The 23,682-nt window shown below is 37.0% G+C and overlaps 1 protein-coding gene across 2 annotated transcripts in view; it reads right to left on the bottom strand.

Annotated features, from left to right (window-relative positions):
* The window catches only part of USP32 (ubiquitin specific peptidase 32), a 236,475-nt gene that overhangs the window by 29,562 nt on the left and 183,231 nt on the right, over positions 1-23,682 (bottom strand). Inside the window, exons 14-24 of one of the 2 annotated variants that reach the window (XM_039255992.1) lie at positions 18,544-18,719; positions 17,850-17,990; positions 12,090-12,249; positions 7,694-7,848; positions 6,303-6,384; positions 5,280-5,354; positions 4,656-4,794; positions 4,339-4,444; positions 2,761-2,934; positions 1,881-2,055; positions 971-1,122 (exon numbers count right to left, since the gene is read on the bottom strand). In XM_039255992.1, coding sequence (XP_039111923.1) covers positions 971-1,122; positions 1,881-2,055; positions 2,761-2,934; positions 4,339-4,444; positions 4,656-4,794; positions 5,280-5,354; positions 6,303-6,384; positions 7,694-7,848; positions 12,090-12,249; positions 17,850-17,990; positions 18,544-18,719 — 1,535 coding nt within the window. The remainder of the gene's footprint in view (positions 1-970; positions 1,123-1,880; positions 2,056-2,760; positions 2,935-4,338; positions 4,445-4,655; positions 4,795-5,279; positions 5,355-6,302; positions 6,385-7,693; positions 7,849-12,089; positions 12,250-17,849; positions 17,991-18,543; positions 18,720-23,682) is intronic. The other variant, XM_039255993.1, reaches the window with a different exon arrangement.

Raw genomic sequence — 23,682 nt, 5'->3', positions numbered from 1 at the left:
TATAGTGTAATATAGTTTCAGGCAATGTATTTATTAAATTGCTTGCTTCTCCAGCTGGTATGCACGAAGAAGTGACTTATGTCAATTTGTCTTTGCTGTCTAACTTCTTAGTGTTTTGAAAGGCCAGGTACATATATTCATAAATAAACAGTAAAAGCACACATTTATAAATATGTAAAATACTTAAGGTAAGGAAGAATTCTACTGAGAGTGGTGGTAATACAAAAGAGCTGTAAAGTGTAGCAGCAGTAGTCACTGGGGAAAATCTATACTATAGTGATATATCTAGATTATTCCATATAGATAGCACTGGGCTTATATATTTCCCTTGTTTTTTATTTTTGAGAGAGAGAGAGAAAGAGAGAGAGAGAGCAAGTGAGCGTGTGAGTGGGGGAGGGGTAGAAAAAGAGAGGGAGACACAGAAGCAGGCTCCAGGCTCCAAGCTTTTAGAATAGAGCCTGATGCGGGGCTTGAACTCATGAACTGCAAGATCATGACCTGAGCTGCAGTCAGTTAGACTGAGCCACCCAGGCACCCCTATTTCCCTTCTTTTAAAATGTCATCATCAGGACACCTGGGTGGCTCTGTTGGTTAAGTGTCTGACTTCAGCTCAGGTCATGATCTCATAGTCATGGGTTTGAGCCCTGTTGCTGGACTCTGTGCTAACAGCTCAGACCCTGGAACCTGCTTCAGATTCTGTGTCTCTCTCTCTTTCCCTCCCCTGCTTGTGCTCTGTCTCTGTCTCTCAAAAATGAATGAAAACATTTAAAAAAACTTTTTTTAATGCTACTATCATTATTACTTCTTTATGCTGGTAGACAACCCTTTTTAAAGTTTCAGTGATGGGAAACCTGTTAAATTTTTTTGTTGTGTTTTGATATCCCCCATCAGTCATTTAATAATTAATTGAGAAAACTGTGATCTTTAAGGATGGAATTAAGGGTATCCTAGAAAGAATAATTAATATTACCTTTATGTTGGAACTATGTACTTCTGCAAGAAGGATTTGTTCTGATTTAAGTCCACAGAGATCGCTCAGCTGTTTTTTTAAACCTGTGTATTTTTCATCCATATTCAGTCGTAGTCCGTATCGTACAGGGGTAGTACCATCCAGCTTAATAACTAGTAAAGAGAAAACATCTTTTATAAGTAAACTGCACATTTCACTGAAAGCTCTACAGTGTGTGTGTGTGACACTTGGAAATAGCAAACATTTCAGTCTAGAATTTTTATTTTATATGTAAACTACAACAGATGGTTGTATCATCAGGGATGATACTGATGAAATCATTACCTTTTGATGTTCATCTGATATAGAAGTGTGAGTGGCTTTGTAAGATTTTAAAGAGTTTCTGGCATATATGAAACTAATAGAGGTATCAGGGATATCTGGATGGCTCACTCGGTTAAGCGTCCGACTTCGGCTCAGGTCATGATCTCACAGTTTGTGGGTTTGAGCCCCGCATCGGGCTCTGTGCTGACAGCTAGCTCAGAGCCTGGAGTGTGCTTTGGATTCTGTATCTCCCTCTCTCTCTGACCCTCCCCTGCTCACGCTGTCTTTCTCTCTCTCAGAAAAAACTAAAACATTAAAAAAAATATTAAAAAAAAAAAAAGAAACTAATAGAGGTATCAGTGGGCACAAGGCACGGTCCCATGTTCCAAGGTCTGGAGTTCCTGCCTGAAGTTAGATTGCTGGATTATCAAACCCACGAACTGTGAGATCATAACCTGAGCTGAAGTCGGACACTTAACTGACTGAGTCACCCAGGCGCCCCTATGAGAATGCATTATAAAGAAATAACTATACTTACAAATTTAGGCTACCTGATCAAGGTAAAAGACAATGGAGTTAAGTAAATTTTCAGAACTCTGTGACCTACCTGTTATTTCTAAGTGCATATAACTGTCCATTGGTAGTGGCAAAGACAAAAAATTGAAAGGATCAAATCGGACACTTATATGTCCACATGTTTTGCATCTGACTTGGGACCGCAGCTGCCCATGGAACAAATCTACAACAATCGATCTATTCCTTCTCAGATGGTTGTCCCATGCCTAGCAAGGAAAAAGATTAGAGTTTTTTTTTTCAAAATTCAAAAGATAATTATTTCTAAACAAATTCAAATAAGCTGGTTAAATATTTTAGGTTTAAATGTCAATAATATAATCCTCTGAAACTAATATAACATTGAATGTCAACTATACTCCAATAAGAAAAGAACACAATCCTTAATCTTCATTTAAGATACAGGAACTTTCTGCCTGCAAATTTACAATTCAGATACGTAATTTAAAATGTACTGCCTACTGAGATTGCAGAGAAAACCAGTTCTCAAGTAGAAAGTGATTCTTTTTGTTCAACCTATATGATACTAAATTAGGATGGAAAATCCTATTTTTTTTTTTTACTGTGGTAACAGTGAGTATCTAAGTTCTTTATCCACTAAAAAGCAGATAAAACATGCATATCCATCACTCTACACATCGTTTTAGCAATTATGGGGAAGTTCCACTGAATAACTTTTCCTGCATCCTTTCCTGAAAGTTTACAATGTAAAAAGGGAACATTTAGAATTTTTCATTAAAGATGCCTTGTTTTGGCATTACTGAACAAGAATCAAGCAGAGAAATATAAATTCCTTTACTTCCACAGTAGAATTTTGAGCCCAGAATAGTTTAGTTAGCATTCAAGTTGTGCAATACATTTGTGGTCAGAACATTTTATCTATTGCTTACGTTAGAAACTCAAAACTGACAAACCTCTGCAGCTACTTCCCAGTCTGGTCGGCCATCACTGTCCTTCAGCTCCACATACGGCTTCTCATGGACTCGATTGAGATCCTCATGAAGACCATCCAAAAGAAAAGCCAGGAGTTCTTGGGAGTCTTGTTGCTGGAACCCATTAAACCTGGGAGCATATTTTGCTATGGTCCACTATAAATATAAGAGGAATCAAACTCATTATTTGCAACCCCATAAAATTTGGAATGAACATGCTCATAATTCAATCAGAGGCATTATAAGAAGGTATTTAATCTGCCTCTATTTCAGCAAATGTATTTTGAATGATCACAAAATCTCTGTAGGCTTAATCTCAAATGACCAAAAACAACAACAACAAAAACAAAACACAGAAAAACAAACAAACAAACAAAAAAAGCATTTTGGCTAATTCTGTATCCCAGTCAGTATCATATAAGCAAACAGTTCTTTAGGTATACAGGCATTATTTAAGACAAGTAAGACAGAAATATATATAAAGTTTTTTATTTTGAGAAAGAGACAGTGTTAGCAGGGGAGGGACAGAGAGAGAGAGAGAGAGAGAGAGAGAGAGAGAGAGATAATAATCCCAAGCAGGCTCCACACTGTCAGCACAGAGCTCGATAAGAGGCTCGAACTCACGAAACTGTGAGATCGTGACCTGAGCCGAAATCAAGAGTTTGACATTTAACTGGACTGAGCCATCCTGGCGCCCCAAGACAGAAGTATTAAAATAGCATTTGCTTTCATTGAAAAAGTTTCTGCTACAGTTTTCTTTTATAGTTAACCTTTCTAGTCTTGTATTCTAACTTATTAGGGGCAGAATAGCCACATGTTTAACTGTGAGGACTTATTATTTTGTAATCTTGGGCAAGCTATTTAACTGCTCTGAGCCTTAGTTTCCTAAGCCATAAAATGAAGATAATAAACCTGCTTTATATTATAGGACTATTTAGAAGATTAAATGAGTTAATACACATAAAATAATTAGAATAGTGCCTGGAAGTGGTTAAGTAGTCAAATTTTTAGCTATTATGATTATTAATTTTAAACTAAAAAGTTTTTGTATTGTTTTTAAATAAAGATAAAAAAAACCCTTTAACTTTACTACATATGATATTAATGTAAAATCTGTCTCCATAAATTTCAGTAATTACATTCTGTCTGCTTTTTAAAATTCTATAAATAGAACTAATTACCTTAGTAATGTTAAAAATGTATGGGGTATCATTAACTAGATTTAAGGTACAACTTGCAGTTAGAATACTGCTAAGAGTAAAGGACTAACAATGGAAGATTTACTCTACATACAAGTAAGATATCTGATAAATTAGTAAACTGAATGACATTCCAAATTTAGACTGTGACTTTGATTGTTTCCTAATACTACCTTTATAAAAGTATTTTGCATATACATGAACAAGTATTTGACACCTACTTTATACCTAGCAAAGGATCTAAAAAGCATTAGTTAACCTAAAACTAAGAAAGTTAAACATAAAAAGTATGTGGAGAAAAACAATTACATAAAAAACTGCTTAAGACTTAAATACTTTCATATTATTTTAACTTGCTTACCCGAAGCTTTAATGGGGCGACATTCTTCTGAGTTCCACTCCAAAGTTCCTGTACTAAATCCCCATAGCATTTAGCCATATGCCCCTTCATACCAATGGGATTTGTCCTAGAAGTTTAAAGAGGAGAATTTTTGCCAAAAATTCTCATAAATCACAATCACATGGACACAGAAATGCCTAGCCATCTATTTTCTCACATCAAAATAACTTTTTTAAACAAGTATCCCTTTCCCTTCATTTCATACTAAATAAGGCAAATAAGACTTTTGGGTTCATATTAAAATTATAAAGAGAGAGCAATGAATCAAGAAATATTACCTGTTGAGTTCATAAAGATGTCTCCCTGAGATAAAATATTGTGTCAGTGGCTGTGTGTTACTAACACACTGGATGCTTGAGTTCATAAAGCATGTGTTTCCCAGGTTACTCAGACCTGTGGCTCCTTTTTCTGTGGGAACTGGAACAAATAATATGAGAAAGAAGCCTAGCTATAGCAGGATGTTGCAGACCAGACAGTTACTTGTATTTGATGCAATAATTTTTATAATTCTTTTAGTCGGCTAAATGGAGCTAATACTTCTTCATCCACTCTTGGAATGCTAAAAGTAGAGAAGGTTTATCATGGGGTGTCACTGGCAATCATGATAATCCAAGCTCATTTGTGATCTAAAAGTAGCAATGATTCTCTTTAACTGCTATGACAGTTTTTTAGAATTCAAACAATTCTCTCCTAGGATCAGGTCTTTAAAAAGATATAAGTTATTTAATTTTGAGATTAAAAAAAATTTGATGCTTCAGGAAAAAGTAGAGTAAAAGGGGACCTAGTTCACTTTTGAACCAGAGGGCCAAAAGTTGTTAACACTTCAATAGATGAGAAAATTAAAAGAAGAAGAAGAAGAATTTTAAGATAATCTCTTTAAAAATAATATATTAGAGACTTACCCTTGTGTCTATCTATTTTACTACTGTTTGCTATAAAGGACATTTCCTCAGGCCAACTCATATCTTTGTTGCGAACTGGAAAGACAGAAAGTGTTTAATTTCTTATCTATATCCACTTAATTGCTTCTGTTTATTTTTAAGAGTTTATTTCTAAATAAACCAGAAACTGAAGAAAAAAGGAATTAATATTATAATTGATTCTAAAACTATTCCAACTCTATATTGGGGACTTTATAGTTATGTAATTAGAATTCATTAGTAACTTATTCCCTCAATTACCTGCCTGAATTAAAATTATACTCAAATTGGGGCGCCTGGGTGGCTTAGTCGGTTAAGCGTCCGACTTTCGCTTTAGGTCATGATCTTGCGGTTCGTGGGTTCGGGCCCCGCGTCGGGCTCTGTGCTGACTGCCAGCTCAGAGCCTGAAGCCTGTTTCAGTCTGTGACTCCCTCTCTCTCTGACCCTCCCCTGCTCACGCTGTCTCTCTCTCTCTCCTATAAATAAATAAAACATTTAAAAAAATAAATAAAATAAAATTATACTCAAATATTGAGAGACGTAATTAAAGCTCTTAAACTCAATGCATTAGAATGATCACAATTCCTTCTTAAATTGTGACAACTGTTAGAGTAAAAATCTATTTTAAAACAAAGGCAGCTAGCAATGTTTCCAAAAATCTTGATGCGAAAAGATACATTTCAAATTTTTAATGACGTGTGCATGCCACTGTGTAAATGTATGTGTGAATATACAAGTAAGCTCTGTTGGTGAGTGACCAGTGTTTATGACTAATGAAAGCCTGTGCCACTAACTGTGACAGAAAGTTAGTTTTCTTATTCAAATTCAAAGAGGGTACCTTGAAATTTTTAAGGAATTTTATAAACTTATAACCGAATTCACTTGTATCTACCCATCATTTCCATCCCTTGCCAGCCAATAAATATAGACATATTTTTTCTTTTAAAGCAATCTTGATAGTATGTAGGATTACATAAGACCTTAATAGTTTTTCTTTACTAGTACCTTCAATTACCAGATGCTGCTCATCCTGGATTTTCAAATATTCCAATCTATGATCCTCATCATCCAGAAGAGTAAGGTAATTCTGGTATGGAGGAGGAAGTGTTTTTGTTAAATTGATTACTAAATTCAAAACAAAATGGAAATAAAATAAAAATGAATGACAAAACAATTAAACACGTCTTTGAAGCTCCATAACTCATATGACAGGTATCTGGCATATTACAGTTATTTATAAATATTTATAATTTAGGTGGCAACATGAGAGAAAAGCAATGTCAACTTCATAAACAAATACTTTATGTCTCAAAAACAAAATTATAACAGAATTTTGGGGAGATCAGAAGAATCACTACACATCAAATCAAAATTCACTGAGATTAAGATTTTCTGGAGCACTTAGAAAACTTTTCTTTAGTACCTGGTATGAAATTCAGTAAACATGCTTGTGATCAGGATGAACCAAAAATAAGGGTGCCTGGGTGGCTCATTTGGTTAAGTGTCTTCGGCTCAGGTCATGATCTCATGGTTGTGTTTGAGCCCGTGTTGGGCTCTGTGCTGACAGCTCAGAGCCTGGAGCCTGTGTTCTCCCTCTCTCTCTGCCCCTCTCCTACTTGTGTCCCCTGTCTCTCTCTCTCTCTCTCTCTCAAAAATAAGCATTAAAAAAAAAAGATGAACTTGTATAAAATCATACAGGAGAATTACATGTTTTTGTTCATGCTCACTTTATTTAAAGTTTATTTATTAAAAAAATTTTTTAAATATTTTATTTATTTCTGAGAGAGAGAGACAGCATGAGCAGGGGAGGGTCAGAGAAAGAGGGAGGCACAGAATCTGAAACAGGCTCCAGGCTCTGAGCTATCTGTCAGCACAGAGCCCGATGCGGGGCTCGAACCCATGAACCGTGAGATCATGACCTGAGCCGAAGTCGGACGCTTAACCGACTGAGCCACCCAGGTTTATTTAATTCTAAGGCAGATATTATTATTTTGCCTGTTTACACATGAGAAAATTGAGACAGTTAAGTAACTTGCTCTGGGTTATACAATTAAAGGGGCAGAGCCAGGATTAACCCCTGGCAGTGTGGTTCCAGGAATTGTGCTATTAATATTATACCATAGATCTCAATGGTGATCATATGAAGATGTTACAAAGGGGGAACAATGGAATACAGAAGTGGTAAAAACTATTTATGATCCAATTTCAGAGTATAATCTGAAAACATATTGCATATGTTAGGCAGAACATATAAGCAATTAACAGCACTGCCTCTGAGGAGAGTGGGAGATACAGGTCAGAGGATGGGAACAAAGAATTTTCATTATATACTTTTGTACTCTTTGATTCTTTTCAACATAGGTATATAAATTACCTTAAAACAGGAAACTACTTACCTCACTGTTGTATAGCCACAGGCGCATATCTTCCTCTTTGATGCGTAGCCTCTGAGATAGATATTCATGAATTTCCTTGATGGTCTGCATTCGACTAAAACAGCCAGTATAGGCTAAGACCCGCTTTAATGGCGCATTTGGAGAAGGTACATTTCCTATGGTCACAGTAATCGTGATAAGTAAAAAGGCAGATGTAAAATAAAGCTCCCTGGTCAGCAATGACTATTTCAGAAAATAATGATGAGAAATGAGAATGATAGGTTTAATAATTTTATAAATTAAGAAGCTTTAGGGGCGCCTGGGAGGCTTAGTTGGTTAAGTGTCCAACTTTGGAACAGGTCATGATCTCATGATTTGTGGGTTTGAGCCCCACGTTAGGCTCTGTGCTGATGCTCAGAGTCTAGAATCTGTTTTGATTCTGTGCTCCCTCTCTCTGCCCTTTCCCTGTTCACACTGTCTCTCTCTCCCCCGCTCTCTCAAAAAGAAATATTAAAAAAAAAGAAGAAGAAGCTTTAAAATAAAGCTTTAAAATGACAGGAGACGAATTGTGTTAAAGTAAGTTCAAAGTCTTTTTTCTTTTAATTTTTTATAGTTTATTTATTTTTGAGACAGAGAGAGACAGAGCACGAGTAGGGCAGGAGCAGAGAGAGGGAGACACAGAATCTGAAACAGGCTCCAGGTTCTGAGCTAGCTGTCAGCACAGAACCCGACGCGAAGCTCGAACCCATGAACTGCAAGATCATGAGCTGGGCTGAAGTCGGACTCTCAACTGACGGAGTCACCAAGGTGCCCCAAGTAAGTTCAAAGTCTTAACTTTGAAAGGAAGATCAACAAAATCAGAGGTCCAAGTAATAGGCAGTACTTGGATCCCAAAAAAGATAGCATGCACGTATCAACAATAGACACTGGTTATCTTGGCTGTCCTCAGCAGGGTCACATGTAATAGCAAAACCAAAATTCAATGTAAGAATGGGGAAGATAATAATATGGGACTGGATTTGCATTCCACAGATAACTGGATTCATTGAAAAGAAAACTACTGGCGGGGCGCCTGGGTGGCTTAGTCGGTTGAGCGTCCGACTTTCGCTTAGGTCATGATCTCGGGGTTCATGGGTTCGAGCCCCGCGTCGGGCTCTGTGCTGACTGCCAGCTCAGAGCCTGGAGCCTGTTTCAGTCTGTGACTCCCTCTCTCTCTGACCCTCCCCTGTTCACGCTGTCTCCCTCTCTCCTAGAAATAAAATAAAACATTTAAAAGAAAAAAAAAAAAAAAAGAAAAGAAAACTACTGGCCCAAAATGGCAGTGATTAGGTTAAGGCCTTAAGTCAATAAACCAAGCCTTAATACCCAACCTAACTGCAGTTTCAAGTCCCTAGAAATGTAATCTTTAACCAGTCACCATGGCATTTCCTTGTCAGTACTAGGAAATATACTGATAGGTCCCTACCATTTCCCTTAAGAGGGACACCTTGCCTAAAACAGTGGAATCTTTGCTAATAGTTTATTTTTTTCCCACCTTTAAAAACCATTCCTTTTCTGTAAGCTCTTGGGAGCTCCCCACTACTTGCTAAATGGGATACTTCGAAATTCATAAATCGATTAATGAAGCCAATTAGATCTTTAAAACTTACTTGAATTTTTAACAACCTGACTCACTTTCTCTCTTTTTTAAAAGTTTATTTATTTTGAGAAAGAGAGCAAGAGAGTGTGACTGGGGGAGGGACAGTGGGAGAGAGAGAATACCAAGCAGGCCCCACATCATCAGGGCAGACAGAGCCCGACATGGGGCTCAATCCCAAAAACTGTGAGATCATGACCTGAGCCAAGATTAAGAGTCAAATGCTTAACCAACTGGGTCACCCAGGAACCTCCTGACCCACTTTCTTAAAATAAACTGTCTGTGAATTACTAATCCCATCACTCTCAGTCATTAAGTACCCCAATAATCTGGTACATTGGTACAATTACACAAGAAGCTTTTATTTAAAATTCTAAGTAGGCATAGATAGACTCTACCAAGCAGAGTTTAAAGTGAAACTAAGAACCTTTCTGTGACCCCCCCAAAAAAAAAAAAAATTGCCCTGCTGAAAAGGTAGGAGGATAACCATAATGGCAGCCTGCCCAGTAAGATGATAGCAGACATGATCCTGAATTCCTAGAGGGCTCAAGCAACAAAAAGAAAGGCAATAAGGGGAAAGAGTGAAAAGAGAGGAATGAATATATCAAGTTTACCACATATTTCAAAAGAGAAGGTGAATGAAATGATCAAAGATTATGGAAATCAAAAATAGGCTGCTAAAACAATCTACTAAACCCTGTTAATTTTTCAGCCAAAAACCCAGGCAAGAGCTGTAGCTTAAAATGGTCCTCTCTAGTGATAGTACGTTATAGTTTACTGAGCAATCCAAAACAAAACAAAACAAAAACCCCTTAGCACACCAATATAATCCATTTAGGGTGTAAATATACACGCCAGGCAATTTTACACCCAATCAATGGAGACTTAGCTTTTTTCCTCTTATTAAATGCATGTGAGTCTTCACCTACTAAACAAAGCAGAGGAAAGTATTGGTATCATCTACTTTTTAATGAGTTTCCAAAAAGAATTCACTCACCTACAATAGGCTGAAAAATCATATAAGAAACAAAGGCCTTTGTAGCCTTCTGTCAAAAAGGCTACATTGAAGGCTTTAAACTGTGGCACAATTTGTACATCTGTCATTTCAAAAGGAGTAAAAGAGCCTACTAAATAGCCCTAATACACTGAATAAGAAAAAAAATGAAAACTATGTTACAGCAGAACAAAACCCAACCATGATCAATTTCTAAACACTCAGCATAGCAAATTTTTTACTATCATCAGTGAGCAAAGGATAATTCCTAACAAAATAAAAGAGCAAATTTCTCCAATTATACATCAGAGGATTAGTTATAAGATTACAGCAAGAAAGCATGTTTTTATAAACTTCAAAATGATTAATGATTGATTTCAGAACTAATTAGTAAGGAATAAAAATTTCAAATTAAGAATAAATTTGGAGCAATAACTACCCAGTTCTAGGATTCAAAAGCATTTCCAAGTGTAGTGTTCAACTAATTTCTATTGTCTTAAGCCACATATGAAATTTATTTGAATTCTAGACAGTTTTTATAGCATAGCTCATTAAGCAGGCAGCCACTTATTACACATACTTTTGTGTTTTTGGATACCCCAACAGATCTAGTGGAATTTACAGAAGCAGCAAAAATCTAGGATCAGCACAAGAGTTATAAAGAATACTTACTAAAAGCCCAACAACGCATCTTGCCTCTCATGTTATCTTTCAAAGAGAATTGAAAAAAATATATGCTATGGGTGCCATGGAAGCAAGGCAAATACTTTTATTCAATGGAAAACTAAATCAAGAATATTTCATAGTATTGTATTTCACTGTTCCTTGATTTTGACACTTTCCCTAAAGACAAAGTTTGGCCAGGGAGAAGCCAATGCTTTGCTATAATTCTTACCAAACAATATGTGTACGAATCTCCATATACTATCTGAATATAACCTTTAGAAAGGCATAAAACTAACTCTATTTGATTTCAGAGGAGGGATGGTGATTACAGGATTGGTTTGGGTTCTTGTACACCAAGTTATATTAATTATAATAACATTCTGGCATTGTTAACACAAAGTCTGAGATTTTGTGTAAATGGATGAACTCATTACTTATGCTGAAGAACAATATCAAATATTTGGAAAGTAAAAGCAAAAACAAGTCCTGCCTGTCAAAATTTAACAACACAGAGAAATCAGAGGGGAACTTTCTGCATGTAATACATCAAATTGGGAACTTTTATGTCATTTTGATACGCTTGATGTTTTTCAAAGCCAATGTGTCATTTTAATTTTCAAAACTGTATCTTTCACTTTATACATATTATCTGTCCCTTGCAAAGGCTCTGTGGACCAAGCACGAGAAATGTATCGTATTTTGTCAAAAAAGTCCCCCAAAACACCAACCAACAAAAATATGATATTGCAAAAGAAATTACTTTTTAGATATCTGAGTGGAGGTGAAAAGACCAGTTAGTCATTGACTGACAGATTTTATTTTAGGTCCAGGAAATAATTTACAATGGCTGGTTTTCAAAAAAACAAAGTATGTGAAATGTATTTCTATTTATTTTCTTTGTATGTTGACAAGCCAGAAAAGGAAACAACTCTTTTCAGTTTGCTGAGATTTTTGCCACTACTGCATCTAGTCTTGCGCATGACCATAGATCTAAGCCTCACAGAATGAAAGCAGATGGGAATGTGTATTAGTACAGTGGCACCAGACTTCGAGCAACTTGGGGTTTTTTTGTTGGTTTGTTTAAAGAAATGCATGGTATTCTTGCTGCATTCTTAAGTTACCTCTTGGTAAATGCTGAGGAAACATTCTCAGGCTCATCATACCCATATTCACCCAGATGTTAGACTGCTGTGTCCGAGTGGCAGGCTGCTGTCTTAGGAAGAGAAGATATCGAGGAAATAACTCTAGCTCTGGGATTTCTGTCTTGCTATTCTTGATCACCTGTTGTTATAAAAGATATAATGTGATCACTATAAAAGAAGAAACAAAACTTGTCATTTTTATCTAATTTCTGAGATTTATTTATTTATTTTAAAATTTATTTATTTTGAGAGAGAGAAAGAGAGTAGGGGAGGGACAGAGAGAGTATGTGAGAGAGAGAATCCCAAGGAGGCTCCTTAGTGTCAGCACGGAGCCTGATGTGGAGCTTGAACCCACAAACTGTAAGATCATGACCTGAGCTGAAATCAAGAACTGGATGCTTAACTGACTGAGTCACCCAGAAGCCCCACAGACAAATTCCTAGGACTGGAAGTATAAGTCAAAAAGTATGGAAGGTCATATCATTACCTACGAGTCCTTTTGCCAAAGTGTAGCAATTTTCTAAGAAGCATATGTACCTACTTCTCTCATAAAATATTCTCTGAAATGTATGAATGTTTATTTTACAGTATTCTCAGAAATCTATGAATGTACTTCTCTCATACAACCTTATCATCGGATATAAGTTGAAAACACCTTGTTTCTCTAATAAAGAATATAATAAGTTTGCTTAAAATTTTATTTTGCATATTACTACTAAGGATAAAAATGTTTTCATATAAACATTTGCTATCTAGAGGCACCTGGGTAGCCCAATTGGTTGGGCGACTGGCTTGATTTTGGCTCAGGTCATGATCTCCCAGTTCATGAGAATTGGCCCTACCCATATTGGGCTCTGTGCTTACTTGTGATTCTCTCCCTCCTCTGCCCTTTCCCCACTCTCTCAAAAAAATAAACTTAAAAAAGTTTGCTCTCTATGTTTTACTGTGTAACTGGTTTGTTCAATGCATTTTTTAAAAAAAAAATTAATGTTTTTTTATTTATTTCTGAGAGAGAGAGACAGCGTGAGCAGGGGAGAGGCAGAGAGAGAGAGGGAGACACAGAATCTGAAGTAGGCTCCAGGCTCTGAGCTAGCTGTCAACACAGAGCCCAACGTGGGGCTCGATGACCTGGGCTGAAGTCGGATGCTTAATCAACTGAACCACCCAGGTGCCCCATTGTTCAATGTATTTTTGCCTATGATTAAAACAACTACATTGGTTGTAAAACCACAAAACTGAGAATTATGTTGTTGAAACAGGATTTTTCTGGGGTACATGGGTGGCTCAGTCAAGTTAAACATCTGACCCTTGTTTGGGCTCAGGTCAGGATCTCACGGTTTGTGGGAGCAAGCCTAGGGCCAGGCTCCATGCTGATAGCATGACTCCTGCTTGGGATTCTCTGTCTGAGCTTCCCCACTCATACTCTCTCTCAAAATAAATAAGTAAACTTAAAAAAAAAAAAAAAAGAAAAGAACTTCTCAGTAATCCCCTGCAATAATGTGCTTGCCAGCCCAAAGATACAGGAAAACATTTCATTATAAAAATATTGCTCTATGAATTTTAAGAGAACATTATTAAATTAGTATTCCAAAATGATAGCAGGATTAATACTCTTTAAAACATAAAATCCTACGTAATCGTTAACAGTCTCAAGTGATCAGGCTTTATTTCCCTCTGCCCTAGTAACCAGTGTCTTCTGCAATAGAGCATTTTTTAAAAAAATATTTTTATTTATTTCTAGGAGAGAGAGAGACAGCGTGAGCAGGGGAGGGTCAGAGAGAGAGGGAGACACAGACTCTGAAATAGGCTCCAGGCTCAGCTGGCAGTCAGCACAGAGCCCGACGCGGGGCTCGAACCCACAAACCGCAAGATCATGACCCAAGCGAAAGTCGGACGCTCAACCGACTAAGCCACCCAGGCGCCCCTACAATAGAGCATTTTTCAATATCAAGAGGGAGCAGTAAATAACCAAATAAAAACAATGCTACAAACCACACTTTTAGTACTTTTTCTTAAAAGTATTCCACATAATCTGATATGCTATAGTATGGTACTTGAAAAGATCCATTTGGGAGCTTTTTCAAATCCTACTTAAGTAGGATTTAAATGATAAGCACTAACTCTCTCCCTGGTATTCTCTAAGACTGCTAGAAGTCTGTCCACTTCTAGACAGGCACTGACAGCTTACAAAGCCAACCATCATTTCTTATGGTTTCACTTTTACATGATTTGAAGAAAGATTAATAATTCAGTACCTGGGGCACCTGCCTGGCTCAGTCAGAGAAATATGTAACTCTTGGTCTTGGGGTCTGGAGTTTGAGTCCCACGTTGGATACAGAGATTACTTAAATAAATAAATAACTCAGTATCTGCAATTGTAAGGCTATATAAAAACATACCTTTGGCAGAATCTGAACTGATAATGAAGCAGTTTTTATAATATTCATCTTGCTTGCCAAAAGTGATTTTGTGAGCAAGTTACAAATTAACAAAGTCCTATGTATATACAAAACACATTTATTTACTTTTTAATTATCCTTGTCTTTAAATTTTTTAACTTCAGTGACAACTGCCAAACAACAGATGCAATTCCACTTGCAGGAATTTACCTTAAAGAGATTATCACACATGTTTGGAAAGAAAATGCTCACCAGAAATTTTTTTCCCCAGAATTCTTTTATCAATTAGGTGCTAGAGGAAAACTAAATGCCCGTCAGTACATGATGGTTAATAAATTATGATTTATGCACATATTCAAGTGTATATGTATGCAAAGTATATAAAGGAACACTATGCAATTACTGAAAATAATGGTACAGATCTAGGTTTATTAATCTAGAATGACATCCACAGCATCTATGTTAGGTTGAAAATAGGTTACAAAACATCAGATATAAGGTGATTCAATTTCATAAAATTACCCACACATATCTACCTACATCTGTATATGAATAGGCACAGAAGAATGTACACCATTTGGAAAAATGCATACTAAAATGTTAATAGTGGCTATCTTTTAAGTAGTAGGATTGGGCATTATTTTTATTCCTTTATTTTTTTTTCCTGTGTCACTTATCACTGAGCATATAAAACATGTACAAATTAAATATTTTTTTAAAATATTTTTATTTTTGAGAGAGAGTGATCATGAACAGAGGAGGTACAGGGGGGGGGGGGGGAGAGGATCTGAAGCAGGTTCACGTTGATAACAGAGAACCAATGTGGGGCTGGAACTCCTGAACCATGAGATCATGAACGGAGCTGAAGCTGGATGTTCAACTGACTGAGCCAGCCACCCAGGTGCCCCCAAGTTATATATATATTTTATTAAAAAAAATATATATATATATTTTTTTAAATTTAGAGAGGGAAAGAGTGACCATAAGCAGAGGAGAGCAGAGTGGGCAGGGAAGAAAGAAAGAGAGAGAGACAGGGAATATCGAGCAGGCTTTGTGCTCAGTACAGAGCATGATGTGGGGGCTCAATCTCACAACCATGAGATCATGCAAGAGTTGGACGCTCAATCAACTGAGCCACCCACGTGCTCCAAAGATATTTTTATGACTTTGTATGAGCTCTGAAAAAACTCATTTAATAATTATAATGATGATGACAATATTAGCAATAATCAACATTTACGATGACTTACTATAATTAGATGCTATCCTAACCATATATATTATTTATCAAAACAACTCTAATGGAGTAGATATTGTTATCTTCACTTTACAGAGGAGGAAACTAGGATTTAGAGATTGGAACACTGGTAATTCAAATCTAAGCAGCCTCTAAAATATCAAAATATATGTATGTCAAACACAATTATCACAATGTTTTCCCTGTAGATATAGAATATTAAAAGACAGCAGGAAAGCCTCAGAAATTAAGGGGCGCCTGGGTGGCTCAGTTGGTTAAGTGTCCAACTTCGGCTCAGGTCATGATCTCACAGTTTGTGGGTTTGAGTTCTGTTGGGCTCTGTGCTGACAACTCAGAGCCTGGAGCCTAATCCAGAGGGAGATTCTGTGTCTCCCTCTTTCTCTGCCCCTCCCTCATTTGCGGTCTGTATCTGTCTTTCAAAAATGAATAAAAACATTAAAAAAAATTTTTTTAAGATACAGCAGGAAAGTTCCAGAAATTAAGGACTACCATACCTCCCAGTAAATAGAGAATAAAGTATATATAGTTTATGTATCTATGTATATTCATATTTATATGTACCTATCTAGGAGTCCTGATAACAAACACAGTAGGAAACTTCCGGAGCCAAGAAACACTATACTAAATTCCTGATTCCAACTTAAGCACAATTTTTAATAAACATATTAATAACTCAAAATCATTATCAAAATTAGACACTAAGGCTTTTAGCAGACTTTTACTCTTTTTAGAAATGATCTAAGTAATTGTATCTCATTTATGCAAATTTTCTGAGTATAAGAAAGTTCTATCGGGGCGCCTAAGTGGCGGTTAAGCGTCCAACTTTGGCTCAGGTCATGATCTCACGGTTCGTGGGTTCAAGCCCCACATTGGGCTCTGTGCTATCTGTGCTGACAGCTAGCTCAGAGCCTGGAGCCTGCTTCAGATTCTGTGTCTCTTTCTCACTCTGACCCTCCCCTGCTCACACGGTCTCTCTCTCAGAAATAAATAAATTTAAAAAATTAAAAAAAAAAAAAAAGAAAGAAAACATTAAAAAAAAAAAAAGAAAGTTCTATCTTGGGGTTGCCCGGGTTAGTTGGTCGGTTAAGCGTCCAACTCCTGATTTTGGTTCAGGTCATGACCTCACAGTTTGTGGGATTGAGCCCCGCACTGGGCTCCATGCAGTCAGCTTGGGACTCTCTCTCCTTATCTCTCTGACCCTCCCCTGCTCACACATGCTGTCTCCCTCAAAATAAATAAATAAGCCTTTTAAAAAAAGAAAGTTCTAATTGTATGAGGGAGAGTGTTTCTTGATCTACAAAAAGAACCTTCTCACAAAGTATTTTACTGCACTGACAATGCAGAGTATTCAGGGTAATGGGTCCTGCTGTTTACTGTATAAGCACAACAGATGTTGTATAGTAAACTCATTAATATTTTGATATTATATACTTCAAGTCTTTAAATTATTTTAGAACATTTTATTTATGCTCTGAATGACTCATCCTAGTAACGGCAACAATCAGAATTCACAAGCCTTGAATTCCTGTTATCATTTGTTGTGATCATTTTTGTGCCCTTCCTTCAAAAAGACAAAACACAAAAATCCACCAACAGCTAGAACCAATCCCTAACTGGATGCCTGCGTGGTTAATGAAAATTACAGTTTCAGAAGTAACTACTGCACCACTTCCTCTATATTCACTGAACTTTCTGGCACCAGTTCTCAGACTTCTGCTTAGCCTAAGTCCTGCATTATCCTAAAGTCTGTGTTTATGTGGATTACTTATTTAATAGCCTAGGCTCATAATATCCTTGACTTTATTTAGTTCAGTGACTATTCTCTCCACTTCATGTAAGCCATATACTCCCATAAGAACATCACTGAATAGTTGGTACCTAATACAGTGCTCAGTAAATGTTTGAACAAATGAATGAATACATGTAAGGGAACCTAAATTTTGTTCAACTAATTTACAGGTACTGAGTATTCTGCTGTCACAGGTAAGAACTAATTTGTGGATAGTGAAATTCATATAGAAAAGTAAGAGAAGACCCAAAATAGGACTGTTCCTTAGATAAAGCACTACTAGTTATACTTACAGGTCTAGGTAGGGCCAGGTTTGCCCCATACCAGTGATAAAGTGCTCTCCACACAGGTTCTGGGACCATTTCATAATCTCTTCCATGGATCAGCTGTGGGGTTCGTTTTAATCGTCCTCCTTCTAGTGTTAACGATGTAGCCTTAGAAAGAATGGAACACAAATGTTGATTTTTAATATTTTAGTATTTATAGTTTCATGTGTTTTAACAAAACCTAGACAAAGAAGAACAAACATATATGTCACTACTCAGTTTTATGTTATTGGAAAAAAAATAAATTTTCTAAAAGAGATTTTTATTTTTAACTTTCAAAATAAATTATTTACGAAAGAGAACTCAAGGCCTATCATTTGAAAAATCATTAGTGCATCTGGAAATAAAACTGGTTTTCACAGATTTCTTTTAAACAATAGAAAATATTTTAGGGAAACAAAATTCCACATACACATAAAATACATTTTCCAAGTAGCTGTTCTAAGTTAAGAATTTTTTTTTAAAGATTACTACACTGCTTCTATGTAATTACTAAATCATAAAATACTCTCACAGATGTATACTATGCATATATATATACAACAGGGTAATTAAATGAACCATGAATGTACGAATGTTGTGCTATGTGTTAAAACCTCTAGAATGAAATTTATTTGCCACGTGAAGGAGAATTTTTTTAAGTAGATGTCAAATCACTTACCTTTACAGGTTCTTGAGTTACTAATGGCTGGTTATCAATGGCCCCTGGTTTCTGAGGATTGAGATGCAACAAAATGTTCCCATTGGCTCCTAGCAAACATTGGTTGTTATTGTCAGAAGTGTTATGTTGTCGAGCAAAGCACATATCTGCCCCTGGGGTGGCAGAATACAGAAAGCCTGTAAGGGAAAAGAGGATGGAATCTCTTTTAGTTATTATACATAGGCTTGAAGATATGAACTCAATGTACATGTATTAGATTAATGTTATTTTTGTGTTGCCATGTCAGTACAGTATAAAATTCTGATAACTCTATACAGGATAGGAAATATACATGCATTCCTTCTGGAAAATACCTAGCATAATACTAGGTGAAAGAAAAGCTTTAAAAAACTGTTACCAGGGGCGCCTGAGTGGCTCAGTCGGTTGGGCATCCGACTTCAGCCATGTCATGATCTCACGGTTTGTGAGTTCAAGTCCCACGTCAGGCTCTGCTGACAGCTTGGAGCGTGGAGCCTGCTTCAGATTCTGTGTCTCCCTCTCTGTCCCTCCCCCACTTGCTCTCACTCTGTCTCTCTCAAAAATAAATAAACATTTAAAAAAATTTTTAAAAAAAGTTATCAAATGAACATTTGGCCGATGTCCTAAAATATCTAATGAGTCACAAGAATTATACATCCTTTGACAGGAATAGAAGTATGGACAAATAGCTGGGCTCTCACAGTCAGCTTTAATTCTTCTCTTCCACCTATAAACACATTCCAAATGTTCTTAGTAGATAATGGTGATAAGAAGTAGTATCCCCCCCAAAAGAGAGAGAGAGAGAGAGAGAGAGAGAGAGAGAGAGAAAGGATAAGAGGGGAAGAAGGAGGGGGAGGAGGAGGAGAAGTCTCTAAACCAAAGGGAAGGAGCTAAAATAAGAACTCTAGGGGCACCTGGGTGGCTCAGTTGGGTAAGCGTCCAACTTCGGCTCAGGTCATGATCTCACAGCTCGGTTTAAGCCCTGCGTTGGGTTCTGTGCTGACAGCTAGCTCAGAGCCTGGAGCCTGTTGCGGATTCTGTATCTCCCTCTCTCTCTCTGACCCTCCCCTGTTCACACTGTCTCTCTCTCAGAAATAACTAAAACATTAAAAAAAATAAAATAAAATAAGAACTCTAATAGAAGAGTGCCAAAGGGGAAGGAATAGTTTCTTCCTTTGTTTACTTAAAATAAAATAAATTTCTTTTAAAGGAAGGCATGCAGGTTACAATAGAAAAATGCACAGAGAAAAATGATTAATGATGACCTAAAGTTGTGAACCTTAATGGCATTTTAAAGTATTTCAACTCTGAACTATAAGCTAATCTAGAGTAAATATTCTAGCCATCAATCACTTTAAATCTTTTATCTGTGGCACTGCTCAGCCTGTGGATAGCACAGGTCAGAGTGAGCACATATCAAAAAGGACCTTGAGGGGTGCTGGGGTGGCTCAGGCGGTTAAGCATCTGACTTCAGCTCAGGTCATGATTTCATGGTATGTGAGTTCGAGCCCCGCTTCAGGCTCCGTGTTGACAGCTTGGAGCCTGGAACCTGCTTCAGATCCTCTCTCTCTCTGCCCCTCCCTACTTGCACTCTGTCTGTCTCAAAAATAAAATAAAAATATTTAAAAAAAATTTTTAAAGTACCTTGAGAGGGTTAAAAATAATCTTGGTGTTAAGGCTCATGAGAGAGAGCAATGCCAGGACTGCTGAGTGATCGCTATAATGTCAGATGGGGAATAAGGAGTAGATTCTACAAAGAACTTTGTAGAGAAGATGCTAGCTCCGTCTAATTTGTCTGCTCCCTCCATGGAAAGGAGAAAAGATCTCAAAGATTAAGTAACAACAGAGTAAGGCTAAGAGTCCTGATACTGTTAACAGCAGAGTAACAAGGATCAACTCAATTCATCTGGGCCACAAAAACATCAAGCCATTTTCTCCTGATGTACAGAAACACTGAGTTTTAGATAGGTACCAAGGACTGAGGGGGATTCGGGGAAGCATTATAACTTTTGTCAATAGTTTTACAAAATAATCCCCCAGTTCTGGCCTGAAATGTCTGAAGAATCTGATATGAGGGATGCATTCAATCCAATGAGGACAGAGAGAGTTTTGGAGATGGAAATTTAGATTTTTTTCAAAAGCTGTCTTCTCAAATCTAAATTTATTGACAAAATAATTTATTTCTTTTAAGGTTATTTATTTATTTATTTATTTTGAGAGAGAGTAAGAGAACAAGTGGGGGCAGGTCAGAGAGAGGGGAACAGATTATCTGCAGCAGGCTCTGTGCTAACAGCACAGAGCCCAATGTGGGGCTTGACCTCGCAAACTGTGAGATCATAACCTGAGCGGAAGTCCTACATTTAACCAACTGAGTCACCCAGGTGCCTGACAAAATAATTTAATAGCAATATAGAGAGAAGTGGCTTAATCAGTGAATATATTTTCAAATTAAGAGATTAATGAAGTAGAATATAGAAGAGCTTCTTTTTGTAAAGCTACTACTTTCAAGAATCTTATAATTGACCATTTCATTCAAAATTATTTCTGTGAATGGGCCAGCATTACCTTGATTCCAAAACCAGAAAAAGATGCCACAAAAGGAGAACTACAGACCAATTTCCCTGATAAACACGGATACAAAACTTCTCAACAAGATACTAGCAAACTAAATCCAACAATACATTAAAAGAATTATTCACCACAATCAAGTGGGATTTATTCCTGGGGTGCAGGGCTGGTTCAATATTTGCAAATCAATCAACGTGATATATCACATCAATACAAGAAAGGATAAGAATAATCCTCTCAATAGATGCAGAAAAAGTGTCTGACAAAATACAGCATCTTTTCTTGATAAAAACTCTCAAGAATATAGGGAAAGAAGGAACATATCTCCAGATCATAAAAGCCATATATGAAAGACCCACACGTAGCATCATCCTCAATGGGGAAAAACTGAGAGCTTTCCCTCTAAGGTCAGGAACATGACAGGGATGTCTACTCTCACCACATAGTGTTAGAAGTTCTGCCTCACAATCAAGACAACACAAAGGAATAAAAGGCATCGAAATCGGCAAGAAGGAAATCAAACTCTACGTGGAAAACCCAAAAGACTCCATTAAAGAACTGCTAGAACTGACACACGAATTCGGCAAAGTCACAGGACATAAAATCAACATAAAGAAATGGCATTTCTATACACCAATAATGAAGCAGTGGAAAGAGAAATCAAGGAATCAATCGCATTTACAATTACACCAAGAACCATAAAATACCTAGGAATAAACCTAACCAAAGAGGTAAAAGATCTATACGCTGAAAACTATAGAAAGCTTATGAAAGAAACTGAAGACACAAAAAAGTAGAAAAACATTCCATGCTCCTGGAATGGAAGAACAAATATTGTTAAAACTGAGGCTACCCAAAGCAACCTAAATATTCAATGAATTCCCTATCAAAATAACACCAGCATTCTTTACAGAGCTGAAACAAACAATTCTAAAATTTGTATGGAACCAGAAAAGACCCCAAATAGCCATAGCAATCCTGAAAAAGAAAACCAAAGCTGGAGATAACACAATTCCAGACTTTAAGACATATTACAAAGCTGTGGGGCGCCTGGGTGGCTTAGTCGGTCAAGCGTCTGACTTTCGCTCAGGTCATGATCTCGCGGTTCGTGGGTTCGAGCCCCGCGTCGGGCTCTGTGCTGACTGCCAGCTCAGAGCCTGGAGCCTGTTTCAGAGTCTGTATCTCCCTCTCTCTCTGACCCTCCCCTGCTCACGCTGTCTCTCTCTCTCTCCTAGAAAGAAATAAAAATTAAAAAAAAAAAATTAAAAAAAAAAAAAAAAGACACATTACAAAGCTGTAATCATCAAGACAGTATGGTACTGGCACAAAAACAGACACTCAGCTCAATGGAACAGAATAGAGAACCCCAAAACGGACCCAAAAATAAATGGTCAACTAATCTTTGACAACATAGGAAAGAATATCCAATGGGAAAAAGACACTCTCTTTAGCAAACAATGTTGGGAAACCTGGACAGCAACATGCTGAAGAATGAACCTGGATCACTTTCTTACACCCTACACAAAAATAAACTCAAAATGGATGAAAAACCTATATGTTAAGACAGGAGGCCATCAAAATCTAGAGTAGAAAACAGGCAATAACCTCTCTGACATCGGCCACAACATTACTAGAAATGTGTCTGGAGGCAAGGGAAACAAAAACAAAAATGAACTATTGGGACCTCATCAAGATAAAAAGCTCTGCACAGCAAAGGAAATCATCAAAACTAAAAGGCAACTGACAGAATGAGAGAAGATATTTGCAAATGACATATCAGATAAAGGGTTAGTATCCAAAATCCATAAAGAATTTATAAAACTCAACACCCAGAAAACAAATTCAGTGAAGAAATGAGCAAAAGACATGAACAGACCTTTTCCAAAGAAGACATGCACATGGCTAACAAATATATGACAAGATGCTCAACATCACTCATCAATCAGGGAAACACAAAACACAGTGAGATAACTCACACCACCTCACACCTATCATAATGGCTAAAATTAAGAAACCAGGAAACAACAGATGTTGGTGAGAATGCAAAGGAAGGGGAACGCTTTTGTACTGCTGGTGGAATGCAAACTGGTACAGCCACTCTGGAAAATAGTATGGAGGTTCCTCAAAAAATTAAAATAGAACTACCCTACAACCTAGCACTACTAGGTATTTATCCTAAGGATACAAAAATGCTGATTCGAAGGGGCACATGCACCCCAATGTTTATAGCAACACTATCTACAATAGTCATATTATGGAAAGAGCCCAAATGTCCTTTGACTGACAAATGGATAAAGAAGATGTTATATATATACACAATGGAATACTGGTGATCAAAAAGAATGAAATCTTGTCATTTGCAAAATATGCAACCATGTGGATGGAACTAGAGTGTAGCATGGTAAGCGAAATAAGTCAGTCACATGATTTCACTACTCATACGTGGAATTTAAGAAACAAAACAAATGAACACAGGGGAAGGGAAGGAAAAAGAAGATAAAGAGAGGGAGGCAAACCATTAAAGACCCCTAGATATAGAGAACAAATTGAGGG

Source organism: Hyaena hyaena, unplaced genomic scaffold (assembly GCF_003009895.1).
Source record: "Hyaena hyaena isolate Hyena2069 unplaced genomic scaffold, ASM300989v1 scaffold_553, whole genome shotgun sequence".
Taxonomy (NCBI): Eukaryota; Metazoa; Chordata; class Mammalia; order Carnivora; family Hyaenidae; genus Hyaena; species Hyaena hyaena.
Note: the sequence above shows the minus strand (reverse complement) of the source record. Positions and strands in the feature narration are given on the sequence as shown.